The 16,976-nt window shown below is 50.0% G+C and overlaps 1 protein-coding gene across 2 annotated transcripts in view; it reads right to left on the reverse strand.

The window, feature by feature from the left end:
• Positions 1–16,976, reverse strand: part of LOC139402727 (R3H domain-containing protein 1-like) — a 46,076-nt gene that overhangs the window by 4,258 nt on the left and 24,842 nt on the right. For both annotated transcript variants that reach the window (XM_071146629.1, XM_071146628.1), the window contains 13 exons: positions 16,248–16,301; positions 15,922–16,139; positions 14,170–14,517; positions 13,325–13,470; positions 12,884–12,991; positions 7,802–8,062; positions 7,458–7,578; positions 5,133–5,266; positions 4,642–4,799; positions 3,283–3,386; positions 2,895–3,061; positions 1,699–1,956; positions 1,058–1,148 (listed from right to left, as the gene is read on the reverse strand). In XM_071146629.1, the coding sequence (XP_071002730.1) occupies positions 1,058–1,148; positions 1,699–1,956; positions 2,895–3,061; positions 3,283–3,386; positions 4,642–4,799; positions 5,133–5,266; positions 7,458–7,578; positions 7,802–8,062; positions 12,884–12,991; positions 13,325–13,470; positions 14,170–14,517; positions 15,922–16,139; positions 16,248–16,301 (2,168 nt within the window). The remainder of the gene's footprint in view (positions 1–1,057; positions 1,149–1,698; positions 1,957–2,894; positions 3,062–3,282; positions 3,387–4,641; positions 4,800–5,132; positions 5,267–7,457; positions 7,579–7,801; positions 8,063–12,883; positions 12,992–13,324; positions 13,471–14,169; positions 14,518–15,921; positions 16,140–16,247; positions 16,302–16,976) is intronic.

Consider the following 16,976-nt stretch of genomic DNA (forward strand, 5'->3'; position numbering starts at 1 on the left):
GTTGATGTCTTTATTATTCTACAATATAGAAAATAGTAAAAATAAAGAAAAACCCTTGAATGAGTAGGTGTGTCCAACACTTTTGACAGGTACTGTATATATATATATTTTAATTAGGTTGTTTATAAATATTATATTAGAAAAAATATTGTTCTAAGACTCAAGTGTGATGATCAACAGGAATCCATTCACAGACCATTATAATTTAAACTCCAAAATAAACAAACGGGACTAAACAGGGTTACATAATCTAATCACACATACAGGGTTTTTTTCTGGATCAAAACGGGGCTTAGGTGGTGGGTGTGGCTATGGGCTTGGCCAACGGTGCGGTCACCAACTTACATTTGAGGCTGTCCTATTGGCCTGAATGACAAAATGTTGTTTAAAAGCTAATTTCCTGCAATTCAACACATTTTGCCAAGGCTTCTGCTATCTGAATGACAAACAAAATGGAAAAACATGGGGGCCTCAAGCCATGACAAAACTCCTGAATGCATCATTTAAAAAAATGATCCTCGTCTAGCTTTTAAATTAGGTTATTATTAGTTATCAAAGACGATATTATTTAAAAAATATATAGGTCCATTATATGTTCTATGTGCCTATTATCCTGTTTTAGTAGTTTGATGTGGAACGGACAGCGTTTTAGCAACATGAAATCTTATACAAATCTGATCCCCCCCCCCCCCAGGGAGAATGGCACTTTCTTAAAAATAAACAAAGTACATTCTCTGACGAGCATTTAGATATGGTCATTTTCATAGAATGTTTGGGAACTGACATTGAGTAAGGCATTTGTTAAAATTCTAGAACAATATATAGTGGGGAAAGTGGCCGTGCGTTTGGACAATTAATAGACACTGCAGCAAATAAACCCCAATAAGAACATGTATGTCTTGTCCAGAACCAGACTCACAGTCCTCTTACCAAATCGGGAACATCACGGTCCTATTGATCAAACAACCATGAACAGGTAGACTCTCTCCCTCCTTAAGATCAACAACTAAGGTCTCTCCTCGCCCGTCCCTGGGTCATGGTCTCTCCTCTCTATTACCTGGGTCACCTACACTAAGATCTGATGATAATGACTTCCTAGGTGGTGGTCTCCTCCCTCGCCCCCCATGATGCCGGATTCCCATTGGGCCCTGAGGGAAAAGGAGGCAGACATGTTGACTGGACTGAGATTTTGGCTACTTTTTTCATATTTTAATCTTACATTTTCATGTCACAGATTTGGTACATTTTGTCGTATGAAACAAGCTCCTTTGTTAAGTGTGTGTGTGTGTGTGTGTGTGTGTTCTGAGGACTCACGAGGTGGTGGTTGGGGATCATGTGGTGTGTGTGTGTGTGTGTGTTCTGAGGACTCACGAGGTGGTGGTTGGGGATCATGCGGTGTGTGTGTGTGTGTGTGTGTGTGTGTTCTGAGGACTCACTTGGTGGTTGGGGATCATGTGGTGTGTGTGTGTGTGTTCTGAGGACTCACGTGGTGGTGGTTGGGGATCATGTGGTGTGTGTGTGTGTTCTGAGGACTCACATGGTGGTGGTTGGGGATCATGTGGTGTGTGTGTGTGTTCTGAGGACTCACGTGGTGGTGGTTGGGGATCATGTGGTGTGTGTGTGTGTTCTGAGGACTCACGTGGTGGTGGTTGGGGATCATGTGGTGTGTGTGTGTGTGTGTGTGTTCTGAGGACTCACGTGGTGGTGGTTGGGGATCATGTGGTGTGTGCCATGGATCAGCGGAGGCCTGATGGCAGGGTTGTACTGGAGGGGTTGACCCAGCAATGGGTATCTGCCGTCCACTGCCTGCCCTGGGCCGAAGGGTCTGGGGAACTGGGTCATTATGGGGATGGGGGTGAGGCCGGCCGAGCGGAGGTTCTTTATGGAGGTGAGTTGGTGGGTTGGGGCTTGGGGCTGGGCTGGAGGCGTGCTGGGGCCACCCAGCTGGGGACTGTTCTATAGGACAGAGGCAAAAAAGGAGGGACAGAGAGGTGGGGGTCAGAGGGGACATAGAAACCCTTATATATATATATATATATATATAGTCCATCGGAGGGAAAGTGTATCCCTAGTTTGAAGAGACGGGCCTGAGCAAGATGCTCGGAGTCGCTTATCTTGATAACACAATGAGCAGTTTTTGGGGATGCAAGAGGTGTAGATCAGTCATCCTGCCCCCTCTCCCTCAGGCTGATCCTGCCCCCTCTCCCCCAGGCTGATCCTGCCCCCTCTCCCCCAGGCTGATCCTGCCCCCTCTCCCTCAGGCTGATCCTGCCCCCTCTCCCTCAGGCTGATCCTGCCCCCTCTCCCTCAGGCTGATCCTGCCCCCTCTCCCTCAGGCTGATCCTGCCCCCTCTCCCTCAGGCTGATCCTGCCCCCTCTCCCTCAGGCTGATCCTGCCCCCTCTCCCCCAGGCTGATCCTGCCCCCTCTCCCCCAGGCTGATCCTGCCCCCTCTCCCCCAGGCTGATCCTGCCCCCTCTCCCCCAGGCTGATCCTGCCCCCTCTCCCCCAGGCTGATCCTGCCCTCTCCCCCAGGCTGATCCTGCCCTCTCCCCCAGGCTGATCCTGCCCTCTCCCCCAGGCTGATCCTGCCCTCTCCCCCAGGCTGATCCTGCCCTCTCCCCCAGGCTGATCCTGCCCTCTCCCCCAGGCTGATCCTGCCCTCTCCCCCAGGCTGATCCTGCCCTCTCCCCCAGGCTGATCCTGCCCTCTCCCCCAGGCTGATCCTGCCCTCTCCCCCAGGCTGATCCTGCCCTCTCCCCAACTTGCAGAATATTACAAAGACTCCTGACTGGTTATGTCTAATTATCAGCAGCTCAGTAGTTACCTGTTAGTTGTCTAGTTGTTCTGAGTTCTGGGTAACCTGTTAGTTACCTAGTTGTTATAAGTAGTTACCTGTGAGTTGTTTAGTTGTTCTGAGGACCTCTGGCTGCGTGTGTGATCCAGACTGTAGTATCTGTTGTGTTTCCACTGTGGAGGGGAGTGGGCTCTGGGCTGGTGGTTAGGGGGCAGGGTCAGCTGCATCATCACCATCCCACCACTGTGAGGACCGGGGAGCACACCTACACACAGTTACAACAACAACGTCAAAATCACAGTTTCATTGTCAAAGGAACGTTTCCATCCTCGGATGGACAGGACACACAAGGCAGGAAAACCATTTCAATGGTTCCAAATCTCATACTTAAGGGTCTTTCAAAGCGAACGGTATCTATTTTAGTATGTGTGTGATCCCGGGGGGAATTGAACCCACGACCTTGGTGTTGCTGAGAGGTAATGTTACCTGAGCACTGCTGTCCTGGTAGCTGCTGGGTTCCACACGGAGACGAAGCCCGGGGAAACTGCATCTGCTCTGCCCCAGGAGGAGGTAAGAAACCCATCGATGGACTGTGGAGACACTTGCTTAGTCAATATATTTATGGAGCTCTATGAGGCATCCATTAAAAGACATTGATAGCACTAGCAGCCAGCCACTTTATATTTGCTCTCAAAGTCTCCCTTAAAAAGAGCCCCAACACAATGTTTCAGAAAGAGTCTTGTATTAAAGGTAGGTTAATGATCTCTGATTAACGGTGACAGTCCATGAGAAAAACAAACATGTCATTAATTTCCTCTTTATGACCTGAATCACTCTGTCATCAGACTGAAGGATGACATTACAGCTGCCTGGTACTGTACCCATAGGGCTCTGGTTAAAAGTAGTGCACTATATAGGGAATAGGGTTTTATTTGGGACACTTAATATTAACACTGACAGTACTGATGCTGTGGGGCGGAATCGAGGAACCAGTACAACAGGGAGGGAAGTCAATTTCAGCTCAGTGGAGTTTGTTAGTAGGGCAGTCTGGAGGTCACTTTCAGCTCAGAGGAGTTTCTGTTAGTAGGGCAGTCTGGAGGTCACTTTCAGCTCAGTGGAGTTTGTTAGTAGGGCAGTCTGGAGGTCACTTTCAGCTCAGTGGAGTTTGTTAGTAGGGCAGTCTGGAGGTCACTTTCAGCTCAGTGGAGTTTGTTAGTAGGGCAGTCTGGAGGTCACTTTCAGCTCAGAGGAGTTTCTGTTAGTAGGGCAGTCTGGAGGTCACTTTCAGCTCAGTGGAGTTTGTTAGTAGGGCAGTCTGGAGGTCACTTTCAGCTCAGTGGAGTCTGTTAGTAGGGCAGTCTGGAGGTCACTTTCAGCTCAGAGGAGTCTGTTAGTAGGGCAGTCTGGAGGTCACTTTCAGCTCAGTGGAGTCTGTTAGTAGGGCAGTCTGGAGGTCACTTTCAGCTCAGAGGAGTCTGTTAGTAGGGCAGTCTGGAGGATGATTTATAAGGCTGACAGGTGCAGTGCAGCCCAGTCTTAATAGTACACCTCAGCTCCCATGAGGACCGGTTTCTACACCAGCAATAACTCCCTTCATCAACCACACTATAGGAGAACTATGGCCCTGGGGGGGAACGGGGGGGGCCTCTATAGAGTCTAGCTACTATAATGGACTGTTGTAAATGGTGTTGGCAGTTTGGTTGGTACATCGGTATCTGTGCCACTTTCATCAACGTTGAACTACTTTGGAATATGAAACAGTACCAGATTACAGACCTAACACTTAGACTAGTTAATACACAGTCCATCTTCCTACTGTCAACAACAGAACAGCTCAGTTCCTACCTCATGGTGCTGTGTTGATTTGGGGGCATGACACTGTAGTAAACCTGCATGCCTGACATGGCCATGGGAGCTTGGCTTGGATGGCTCTGGATCATCATGGGCTGTTGACATGCCTGCTGATGTGGAGGCATGTTCTGAGACCCCTGGGGCATTGATACCTGCACCACGCACACAGACCATATGGAAGAACAGGATTAAGCAGGAGTGTTTATTTTTTTACATTTACAATTGATACAGACATCTGATGTCGGATCCCTTTCAAATCTCTTTTCAATACAATCCTCAAACTATTTAACATTTCAGAGTTCGGTTGATCTAATTATAAGATTTTCAGTCAGGCAAAGATGTTCACAAGAGCAAGATGTTCACAAGAGCAAGATGTTCACAAGAGCCAGATCAAACCATGTCAAAGCAAAAGGAAAGGACAAATCTATTTTTTTTCTTTATTTAAAACCCAACAGTTTAATAATGATAAGCCAATAAGAACGTACCTGATAAGACGGCATTGAAGGGTACTGGACCATGAAGGCTGTCATGTGATTTCCCATATTGCTGTGCTGCTGGTTGTTCACCAGGTTCTGATGCGGAGGGCCTTGGGGCGGATTTGGCATCACAGCATGGTAACCTTCAGTAACATTAGGACGTTACAATTCACTTCTATTGAAATAATCTAGTGAGATGTAGAACATTTAAATTCATTGTTTTTAAACAAAATGGTGCCATTAATCCTATTCACAACGACTATGAATGAATGAGCCGAAGTGAAATGAGAAACATATTTAATATGCCTCTGTTGTCTTGGGAGATGATCCCTCTAGCAACGCCAAAAGGGCGGTCTCTCTAGCAACGCCAAAAGGGCGGTCTCTCTAGCAACGCCAAAAGGGCGGTCTCTCTAGCAACGCCAAAAGGGCGGTCTCTCTAGCAACGTCAAAAGGGCGGTCTCTCTAGCAACGTCAAAAGGGCGGTCTCTCTAGCAACGTCAAAAGGGCGGTCTCTCTAGCAACGTCAAAAGGGCGGTCTCTCTAGCAACGCCAAAAGGGCGGTCTCTCTAGCAACGCCAAAAGGGCGGTCTCTCTAGCAACGCCAAAAGGGCGGTCTCTCTAGCAACGTCAAAAGGGTGGTCTCTCTAGCAACGTCAAAAGGGTGGTCTCTCTAGCAACGTCAAAAGGGTGGTCTCACTAGCAAAGTCAAAACGGTGCTGGAAATAGTAGTGCTTGTTCCATAGTGGACAGCTGAATGTCAAGGTTACAGCCTGCTGCTTCTCACAGAGAAATCCAGGGACCGCATTAGTCGTCGTCGGCCTTTTGTAAAAAAGGTGACCGGAACATTCTTTAGCCCCAATGAGGAAAAGTGGAACAAGACGAGACCAATAGACAATGAATGGTTTCATATGTGAAGGAGCGGGACACTATTTTGACCACCCTCCAGTCTCTCTCCAGACCTCTACTCACAAACCAAGCATGAAATGACTCTCCCATTATATCCCCCACACACCATTCCACCTGAGCACACACAGAACAGATTGGATTGCCTTGGTACAGCAGGTGAAATAGGAAGTAGCTAACAGGTGCTTTATGCCTATTGTCAGTGTGCCTTTATGTTGTAATCTGCAGGACTGAACAGTTCCCAAAAGACACATTGTAATAACACAGATGACGACCCTGAAGGAACAGGAAGTAATCATCATTATGGCCGCTGGAGAAGAAGAGTTGAGGGGCTGAATAGAGACCGCTGGAGGAGAGAAGAGTGAGAGACTGAAGAGAAGTGAGGGGCTGAAAAAGAGACCGGTTCACTGTGAGAATCATAGAACTCTCAGACAGCATCCCGGCCCCGCATTCTGCCACTCCGATTTCCAGGTATTCATCACCAACACCTCTGTGTTCCAGTCCAGACTCCTGGTCTTCATCACCAACACCTCTGTGTTCCAGTCCAGACCCCAGGTCTTCATCACCAACACCTCTGTGTTCCAGTCCAGACTCCTGGTCTTCATCACTAACACCTCTGTGTTCCAGTCCAGACTCCTGGTCTTCATCACCAACACCTCTGTGTTCCAGTCCAGACTCCTGGTTTTCCCATCAACACCCCTGTGGTCCAGTCCAGACTCCAGGTTTTCCCATCAACACCCCTGTGGTCCAGTGTGGCTGAGCTAAGAGTGTGGTGAGGTTGTAGGTTCAATTCCCACAAGCATAATTTATACTGAAGCCTTCAGCAAAACTGTTTAATTGCAGAAGCAACTTCCTTATGCAAGTGGTTTGTAAACAGTCATTATTTTCACTGTGTCTGGATATTCCACTGTTTATGCACTAGTAGACAGTATATAGCCTAATTTGTCCCTCTGCTCAGCCCCAAGAGATGCCTCCTAATTCCCCCGACAGACGATAGAGTAGCATTCCTCCACATTAAAGCCAGTAAATGGCCACAGTGCTGCGTTCAGCAGGAGGCAACCAGTAAAAAGGAGCTGTGTTGAGGCAGGAGGCTGTAGCTAACAACCAGTAAAACAGAGCTGTGTTGAGGCAGGAGGCTGTAGCTAACAACCAGTAAAAAGGAGCTGTGTTGAGGCAGGAGGCTGTAGCTAACAACCAGTAAAACAGAGCTGTGTTGAGGCAGGAGGCTGTAGCTAACAACCAGTAAAACAGAGCTGTGTTGAGGCAGGAGGCTGTAGCTAACAACCAGTAAAACAGAGCTGTGTTGAGGCAGGAGGCTGTAGATAACAACTGTGTCCCCCCAGGGTGCAGAGAAACAGAATACTGCAGCTCACTGGGAGACAGCTCAGTTAATCAAGACAAACACAGAGAGAGAGCAGTGTGTGTGTTTACCTGGCTGCTGGGGAAGAGGCTGGGTCTGGGGGCTGGTGTAGTGCACGGGGCTGACAGGGCGATAGTGCTGGTTGCAGTGGGAGTGGGGGTCCTGGGCTGGAGCACAGTAACATGTGTGCATCTACAGGAGAGGAAGGACAAAGAGCAGACAAGAGTTTCTCTGGTCACCTTGGATTCTGAACACTTTTCTCAAAGAGGATCTGAGGTCAATCTAGATTGTGATCATCTCTGGATAAGATCACTGATATTACTGAAGGAGACTGAGACCAACAAGTAGGTAGGAAGTAGACGATGCCATGAGATGGTGTGTTGACTGATCATGTGAGTGACTGTAACTGTTGTACCTGCTGTGGCATGTAGCCCTGCTGCTGCTGCATGACCGGCTGGCTCATAGGGTGTGCAGGGCCGGGGTAGACCTGGGTTTGCCCCACCACAGGGGGCCCTGGAGGGGCCACCATGTAGCCAGTCTGCTGGTGCTGCAGGGGGGCCTGGAGCACCACAGGGCCCGAGGGGTACATGGCAGGGTGGGGGCCGCCGTTAGTGACGTCGCTGGACGCCTGGCGCACCACACTCATCTGGCTGAACTGGGCAGCCAGCCCTTCTTGCTGTGGGGAGAGAACAATGCTGAAAACAACATGTGTACTGTCTGGACAAGTCCTTTATAATGGTCCAATCCAATCAAATCAACAGACAGGGCCAGAGGCAACGTGCATCAAGACCAGGGACCAAATCATTAGGGTCATATTTATTAGGGCACACCGTAGCAAAACATTCTGAAACAGAAAATGAACGTGTCTTATTGGAGCCAAGTTCTAGTCATCTCTCTCCGTTTCAATCAGTTTTCTACCGTTTGATGCTGAACACCACCCAGGGAACCCAAACGGGGTATTTATAGCACCAGAGTAGGCTACCTCAGTCTAGGTCATCTACGACAAGCTGTTCAGTGGCAGGAAATTGGAAGTTTAGCGTATCTACTCATGGATTATTCAACATCTGGTATTGAATTAATGATTACAAACTGTCAGTAAATCAGCCATAGAGGGATGTGTTGGGTGAAAGCAGGTCAGGAAAGGAGGACAACAGAACGCAGCCCGATCTAGTCTACCTAGCAGAACACGGCCCGATCTAGTCTACCTAGCAGAACGCAGCCCGATCTAGTCTACCTAACAGAACGCATCCCGATCTAGTCTACCTAGCAGAACGCATCCCGATCTAGTCTACCTAGCAGAACGCAGCCCGATCTAGTCCACCTAACAGAACGCAGCCCGATCTAGTCCACCTAACAGAACGCAACCCGATCTAGTCCACCTAACAGAACGCGGCCCGATCTAGTCCACCTGACAGAACGCATCCCGATCTAGTCCACCTGACAGAACGCGGCCCGATCTAGTCCACCTAGCAGAACGCGGCCCGATCTAGTCCACCTAGCAGAACGCGGCCCGATCTAGTCCACCTAGCAGAACGCGGCCCGATCTAGTCCACCTAGCAGAACGCGGCCCGATCTAGTCCACCTAGCAGAACGCGGCCCGATCTAGTCTACCTAGCAGAACGCGGCCCGATCTAGTCTACCTAACAGAACGCATCCCGATCTAGTCTACCTAGCAGAACGCATCCCGATCTAGTCTACCTAGCAGAACGCATCCCGATCTAGTCTACCTAGCAGAACGCATCCCGATCTAGTCTACCTAGCAGAACGCAGCCCGATCTAGTCTACCTAGCAGAACGCATCCCGATCTAGTCTACCTAGCAGAACGCAGCCCAATCTAGTCTACCTAGCAGAACGCAGCCCGATCTAGTCTACCTAGCAGAACGCAGCCCGATCTAGTCTACCTAACAGAACGCATCCCGATCTAGTCTACCTAACAGAACGCATCCCGATCTAGTCTACCTAACAGAACGCAGCCCGATCTAGTCTACCTAACAGAACGCATCCCGATCTAGTCTACCTAGCAGAACGCAGCCCAATCTAGTCTACCTAACAGAACGCAGCCCAATCTAGTCTACCTAACAGAACGCAGCCCGATCTAGTCTACCTAGCAGAACGCATCCCGATCTAGTCTACCTAGCAGAACGCATCCCGATCTAGTCTACCTAGCAGAACGCATCCCGATCTAGTCTACCTAGCAGAACGCATCCCGATCTAGTCTACCTAACAGAACGCAGCCCAATCTAGTCTACCTAACAGAACGCAGCCCGATCTAGTCTACCTAGCAGAACGCATCCCGATCTAGTCTACCTAGCAGAACGCATCCCGATCTAGTCTACCTAACAGAACGCAGCCTAATCTAGTCCACCTAACAGAACGCAGCCTAATCTAGTCTACCTAGCAGAACGCAGCCCGATCTAGTCTACCTAACAGAACGCAGCCTAATCTAGTCTACCTAACAGAACGCAGCCCAATCTAGTCTACCTAACAGAACGCATCCCGATCTAGTCCACCTAACAGAACGCATCCCGATCTAGTCTACCTAACAGAACACATCCCGATCTAGTCTACCTAGCAGAACGCATCCCGATCTAGTCTACCTAGCAGAACGCATCCCGATCTAGTCTACCTAACAGAACGCATCCCGATCTAGTCCACCTACCAGGGCAATAGGGCTGTTTTATCTAACCTTTATTTTACTAAGCAAGTCAGTTAAGAACAAATTCTTATTTTACAATGACGGCCAACCCTCCCTTAACCTGGATGACAGGGCTAACTGGGTAACGGGGCCATGTTCCACCTAACCGGGGCCATCTTCCACCTAACCGAGTAACTGGGCCATGTTCCACCTAACCGGGGCCATGTTCCACCAAACCGGGTCACAGGGCTAACAGGACTAACTGGGTAACGGGGCCATGTTCCACCTAACCGGGGCCATCTTCCACCTAACCGAGTAACTGGGCCATGTTCCACCTAACCGGGGCCATGTTCCACCAAACCGGGTCACAGGGCTAACAGGATCACAGGACTAACTGGGTAACGGGGCCATGTTCCACCTAACCGGGGCCATGTTCCACCTAACCGGGGCCATGTTCCACCAAACTGGGGCCAAGTTCCACCAAACCGGGGCCATGTTCCACCTAACTGAGTAAATGGGCCATGTTCCACCTAACTGAGTAACTGGGCCATGTTCCACCTAACTGAGTAACTGGGCCATGTTCAACCTAACTGAGTAACTGGGCCATGTTCAACCTAACTGAGTAACTGGGCCATGTTCAACCTAACTGGGCCATGTTCAACCTAACTGAGTAACTGGGCCATGTTCAACCTCACTGAGTCACTGGGCCATGTTCAACCTCACTGGGCCATGTTCAACCTCACTGGGCCATGTTCAACCTCACGGGGCCATGTTCAACCTCACGGGGCCATGTTCAACCTCACGGGGCCATGTTCAACCTCACGGGGCCATGTTCAACCTCACGGGGCCATGTTCAACCTCACGGGGCCATGTTCAACCTCACGGGGCCATGTTCAACCTCACGGGGCCATGTTCAACCTCACGGGGCCATGTTCAACCCCACGGGGCCATGTTCAACCTCACTGGGTAACGGGGCCATGTTCAACCTCACTGGGTAACGGGGCCATGTTCAACCTCACTGGGTAACGGAGCCATGTTCAACCTCACTGGGTAACGGGGCCATGTTCAACCTCACTGGGTAACGGGGCCATGTTCAACCTCACTGGGTAACGGGGCCATGTTCAACCTCACTGGGTAACGGGGCCATGTTCAACCTCACTGGGTAACGGGGCCATGTTCAACCTCACTGGGTAACGGGGCCATGTTCAACCTCACTGGGTAACGGGGCCATGTTCAACCTAACGGGGCCATGTTCAACCTAACTGGGTAACGGGGCCATGTTCAACCTAACTGGGCCATGTTCAACCTAACTGGGCCATGTTCCACCTAACCGGGTCATAGGGCAAACAGGGTCCTGTTCCACCTCACTGGGTAACGGGGCCCTGTTCCACCTCACTGGGTAACGGGGCCCTGTTCCACCTCACTGGGTAACGGGGCCCTGTTCCACCTCACTGGGTAACGGGGCCCTGTTCCACCTCACTGGGTAACGGGGCCCTGTTCCACCTCACTGGGTAACGGGGCCCTGTTCCACCTCACTGGGTAACGGGGCCCTGTTCAACCTCACTGGGTAACGGGGCCCTGTTCAACCTCACTGGGTAACGGGGCCCTGTTCAACCTCACTGGGTAACGGGGCCCTGTTCAACCTCACTGGGTAACGGGGCCCTGTTCAACCTCACTGGGTAACGGGGCCCTGTTCAACCTCACTGGGTAACGGGGCCCTGTTCAACCTCACTGGGTAACGGGGCCCTGTTCAACCTCACTGGGTAACGGGGCCCTGTTCAACCTCACTGGGTAACGGGGCCCTGTTCAACCTCACTGGGTAACGGGGCCATGTTCAACCTCACTGGGTAACGGGGCCATGTTCAACCTCACTGGGTAACGGGGCCATGTTCAACCTCACTGGGTAACGGGGCCATGTTCAACCTCACTGGGTAACGGGGCCATGTTCAACCTCACTGGGTAACGGGGCCATGTTCAACCTAACGGGGCCATGTTCAACCTAACGGGGCCATGTTCAACCTAACTGGGCCATGTTCAACCTAACTGGGCCATGTTCAACCTAACTGGGCCATGTTCAACCTAACTGGGCCATGTTCAACCTAACTGGGCCATGTTCAACCTAACTGGGCCATGTTCAACCTAACTGGGCCATGTTCAACCTAACTGGGCCATGTTCAACCTAACTGGGTAACGGGGCCATGTTCCACCGAACTGGGTCATAGGGCAAACAGGGTCATGTTCTACCGAACTGGGTCATAGGGCAAATAGGGTCATGTTCTACCGAACTGGGCCATAGGGCAAATAGGGTCATGTTCTACCGAACTGGGCCATAGGGCAAACAGGGTCATGTTCTACCGAACTGGGTCATAGGGCAAATAGGGTCATGTTCTACCTAACAGGGTCATAGGGCAAACAGGGTCATGTTCTACCTAACAGGGTCATAGGGCAAACAGGGTCATGTTCTACCTAACAGGGTCATAGGGCAAACAGGGTCATGTTCTACCTAACAGGGTCATAGGGCAAACAGGGTCATGTTCAACAAGCACTCAGTTGCAAGACATTTTGCAACAGAAAACAAGGTTCTGGGTTCCCATTGGATAAACTGCTGGTTTCAAATGTCTTCTGCCTAATGAACATGATCCAGGACCCTGCTGAACACTTATTCAATCACAAAGTCTTCCCAGATAAAGATGGCTTTCCATCATACATTACATCAAAGATTCTGTATAAAAATATACACGTCTGGAATTAACACACGTCACGACCATGTCTTATAAAAGATCACCTAATTAAGTGACAAGGTGCTGAAGAGGGAACTGGACAGAAACAGACAGGTGGGAGAGAGAGAGGATTGATAGGTACCAAAGTGTATTGTTGGTTAGAGGAGAGTGGCAGGAACTGAGGAGGAGGGTAAGAGATGGTTGAGTACTGGATCGGCTGTGGAGCAGAGGGCTGGAGATGCCGAACCGGCTGAAGGAGGAGAAAAGGACAGAACAGAGGGAAAGAGAGGAGAGAGACCTCCATTAAGTTAAGAAGTCAGAGGTGATTGAATAGGAGGAACTAGAGCTGGCTGATTAATATCACAATTAATTGAACCTGATTGATATCTGGATAATTCACTCAGCCCTAGCTCGTAGATGATGAATGTTCTCTGGAAAATTAGGAGGCATGAATTAAAAATGATGGATTCTAATCTACTATATTAATTGAGAACAGGTAGAGTAAAGAAATGACTGCATGCAGGGAGTGAATGGGCTTTCTGGAGAAAGAAGGGATACATGAGCTGTCGACTCATTGACTGACCTGGGAGAGGACGTGATTGGCTGGCTGGTGCGGGGCTGGGGGCGGTAGGGGAGGGGCCAAGGGCTGCTGGCTCCTCCCACCTTGCTGTGAGGTCATCGAGGGGTTGTAGACCACAGCACTGCCGTCAGGGTTCACAAAGGGTTGGCCTGCAGGTGGGGAACAACAAACTTAGATACACTGTAGACCAGGGCTGCCCAACCCTTTTCCTGGAGATCTACCGTCCTGTGGGTTTTCAGTCCAACCCTCTTCCTTGAGATCTACCATCCTGTGGGTTTTCAGTCCAACCCTCTTCCTGGAGATCTACCGTCCTGTGGGTTTTCAGTCCAACCCTCTTCCTGGAGATCTATCATCCTGTGGGTTTTCAGGCCAAAACCTACAGGACAGTAGATCTCCAGGAAGAGGGTTGGACTGAAAACCTACAGGACAGTAGATCCCCATGAAGAGGGTTGGACTGAAAACCTACAGGACAGTACATCTCCAGGAAGAGGGTTGGACAGCCCTGCAGTATAGGACAGTGTAGGACATTTGAGTATAATTTAGTCAATAGGAGTTATGCTATAGTAACATGTATCCTGAATAATGACTAAACCATGAATATATACACAGTTTTAAAAATTTGACCCAAAACAAAATATGTAGTTTATGGCAATTTCAGCAACAGTCTAAGAGAAGAGCAGACAGACTTATAGACTGAATAAGAAGTTTGTTTTACAAGAACTATGATCAAAACCAACCAGGAATAAAACATCACATCAAACCCAAAATAAAGACAGCACACAGAGACAAGCCAATCCAGCCTATATGAACTGAGGGACGAGGAACAACCCTGATCAGAAGATACCAACCTGTGTGTGGGTTGACCAGTATACTGCCAGGCGGTATCCCTGTGGCTTCCGGAGGAAGCAAATAGTAACTAGTAGCATTAGCAGTGGCCTGGGTTGGCGCTGGGCCGGATGCAGGCGCCGGGACATTCCTGCTGCCCCGATCATAGTGTACAGAAGTTCTACTACTGCTGGGGGCCGTGGCAGCGGAGGACGCAGAGGAGGAGGAGGGTGTAGGTAGCACGGTGCTGGGGCCCCCGACAGGGCCGGCTGCCTGGGTTAGAGCAGCTGGGACAGGGAGAGGCAGGTGGAGTACTTGGGGGCGAGAGATGGAACTCGTAGAAGACCCTACACTATTAGAAGACTCAGAACCTAGAGGAGGGAGGGATGAAAAGATCACTAAAAGTCCTACAGAGAGGATCAAGAAAGGCGTCCTATAGGTGTAACCCTCATTGTAAATTAGAATCTGTTCTTAACTGACTTGCCTAGTTAAATAAAACGTAAAAATAGAGGCAGTGGCTTGTAACACATGCACAGCCAGCCTCTGGGCAGGGGTACAAGGGCGACAGCTATTGGTCACTTCTGCGGTAACAGGGGTAGAAGCAGCATAGCCATTGGTCCATTCAAAAGTGGGACACACGGTGAGTGAATTCATTGGCTATAGGTGATATTTGTCCCTCGATAGGGGCTCATGCAAGATGCCCACAAAGTGTAATGTAAGTGGTCCACATAGTATAACCACAAACATGTTATTAGTTTGTCAGTAATGCAACCCACAGACAACTTTTCCTGGTGTAGAACGTCAAAGCTGGTCTTCTGGCACGTACGCAAACCTCTAATATTTCATGTCAAAAGCAAAGCCATCAGGAGCTTTGAAATCTGGACAGAAAAGAGGAAAACTGGGCTCCAGTTTGGTCTCTGGACGTATTACTGGAGAGGAGAGAAACACGTCTCTCTGTCTTGCCAACAGTAAAAGCCAATGAATTCAGAATTGTGATGACCATCATTCTTCATGTTTTCTACACAAACTAAAACAACCAGCGCTTAAAGAAATTGGGGAAACTAACAAAATTAGAAAAAAAAGCTAAAACCAAAAATGCTAAAACCAAAAGATGCGAAATGATGCCAAAGAACCAAAAAGATGACATGCACTGCATGCAGAAGAGATGAGCCACAGGACAGAGCGAACAGGAACACAAAATGGCCTCCAAGTAGCAGCAGAGCTGATGTTGTGCTGCACAAAGTGAGCCCCAGTCTTCGTAAAAACAACGTTAAAGAAAAAACTCTAGCAAAAAAGCTGTCTGGCGCAGTCAGTGCACTGTGGAAATGGAATCACACGAAACCAAGAGGAAAAGCCTCCAGAACAGAGGCAGCAACAACAACAAAAAGATGATCGAAAAGACAAGGAACGAGGAAGAACCAAAACAGCATAAACACAGAAAACAGGGTCTCCATTCCCCCAGTATGCCTGTATTAAACAGGGATGGTGCACACAGACACACAGTGAAGGACCAATTCCAACTCATGTCAGTCAGAAACTAGTGTATCACATTGTCTAAGGGTGACTGACCACACTTGGGGTAAATCAGTAGTCATGGACACAGAACACTTTTTTTTTTCTTCCATTCTTAGGGTTCATTCTGTTATTAAAACAGGTGCTTCACTATGCTGTGGAAAAAAGCAGACTGGACACGATACTTCGCACGTGCATTTGACTACGTGTGCATGCGCCAGTGCGCCCCCCCCCCCCCCCCCCACCCTCCCCCTATTACTTGCCTGTTTTGGAGAGGCGTCCGGTGCTCTTGCTGCTGGCTGAGCTGTCTCCTCTGATGAGGACAGAGATGCTGCTGAAGCTGCTGGCCTTGGTCATGGTCGGCCTCAGGTTACGGTTGGAGCTGTCTGAATCAGTGCTGCTCCACGGCCGGGCATCACAGTTCTTGGGGTCATTCTCAGAGCTGCTCTGTCTACTGCTGGCTGACCGCCCGTCCCCTAGTCTGAGGAAACAAGGAATGGGTGGATATGTGTGTGTGTGTGTGTGTGTGTGTGTGTGTGAGTGAGTGAGTGTGAGAGAGAGAGAGAGATCTGTGACAGAAAGGAAGTACCTGAAGAGTTGCCGCCTCTGTTGTGTGCTGATACAAGCCTCTTCATCAGGGCTCCTGCATGGGGAGATGACCATGCAACATTATCAAAGGGTATCGAATCCACGTTGGACCAACCAGACGAGCCGTCCACGTTGGACCAGCCAGTCAAACCCCGTCCACGTTGGACCAGCCAGTCAAACCCGTCCACGTTGAACCAGCCAGTCAAACCGGCCACGTTGGACCAGCCAGTCAAACCGTCCACGTTGGACCAGCCAGTCAAACCGTCCACGTTGGACCAGCCAGACAAACCCCGTCCACGTTGGACCAGCCAGACAAACCCCGTCCACATTGGACCAGCCAGACGAGCCGTCCACGTTGGACCAGCCAGTCAAACCGTCCACGTTGGACCAGCCAGTCAAACCGTCCACGTTGGACCAGCCAGTCAAACCGTCCACGTTGGACCAGCCAGTCAAACCGTCCACGTTGGACCAGCCAGTCAAACCGTCCACGTTGGACCAGCCAGTCAAACCGTCCACGTTGGACCAGCCAGTCAAACCGTCCACGTTGGACCAGCCAGTCAAACCGTCCACGTTGGACCAGCCAGTCAAACCGTCCACGTTGGACCAGCCAGTCAAACCGTCCACGTTGGACCAGCCAGTCAAACCGTCCACGTTGGACCAGCCAGTCAAACCGTCCACGTTGGACCAGCCAGTCAAACCGTCCACGTTGGACCAGCCAGTCAAACCGTCC

This window comes from Oncorhynchus clarkii, unplaced genomic scaffold (genome assembly GCF_045791955.1).
Source record: "Oncorhynchus clarkii lewisi isolate Uvic-CL-2024 unplaced genomic scaffold, UVic_Ocla_1.0 unplaced_contig_3571_pilon_pilon, whole genome shotgun sequence".
In the NCBI taxonomy this organism is placed as follows: domain Eukaryota; kingdom Metazoa; phylum Chordata; class Actinopteri; order Salmoniformes; family Salmonidae; genus Oncorhynchus; species Oncorhynchus clarkii.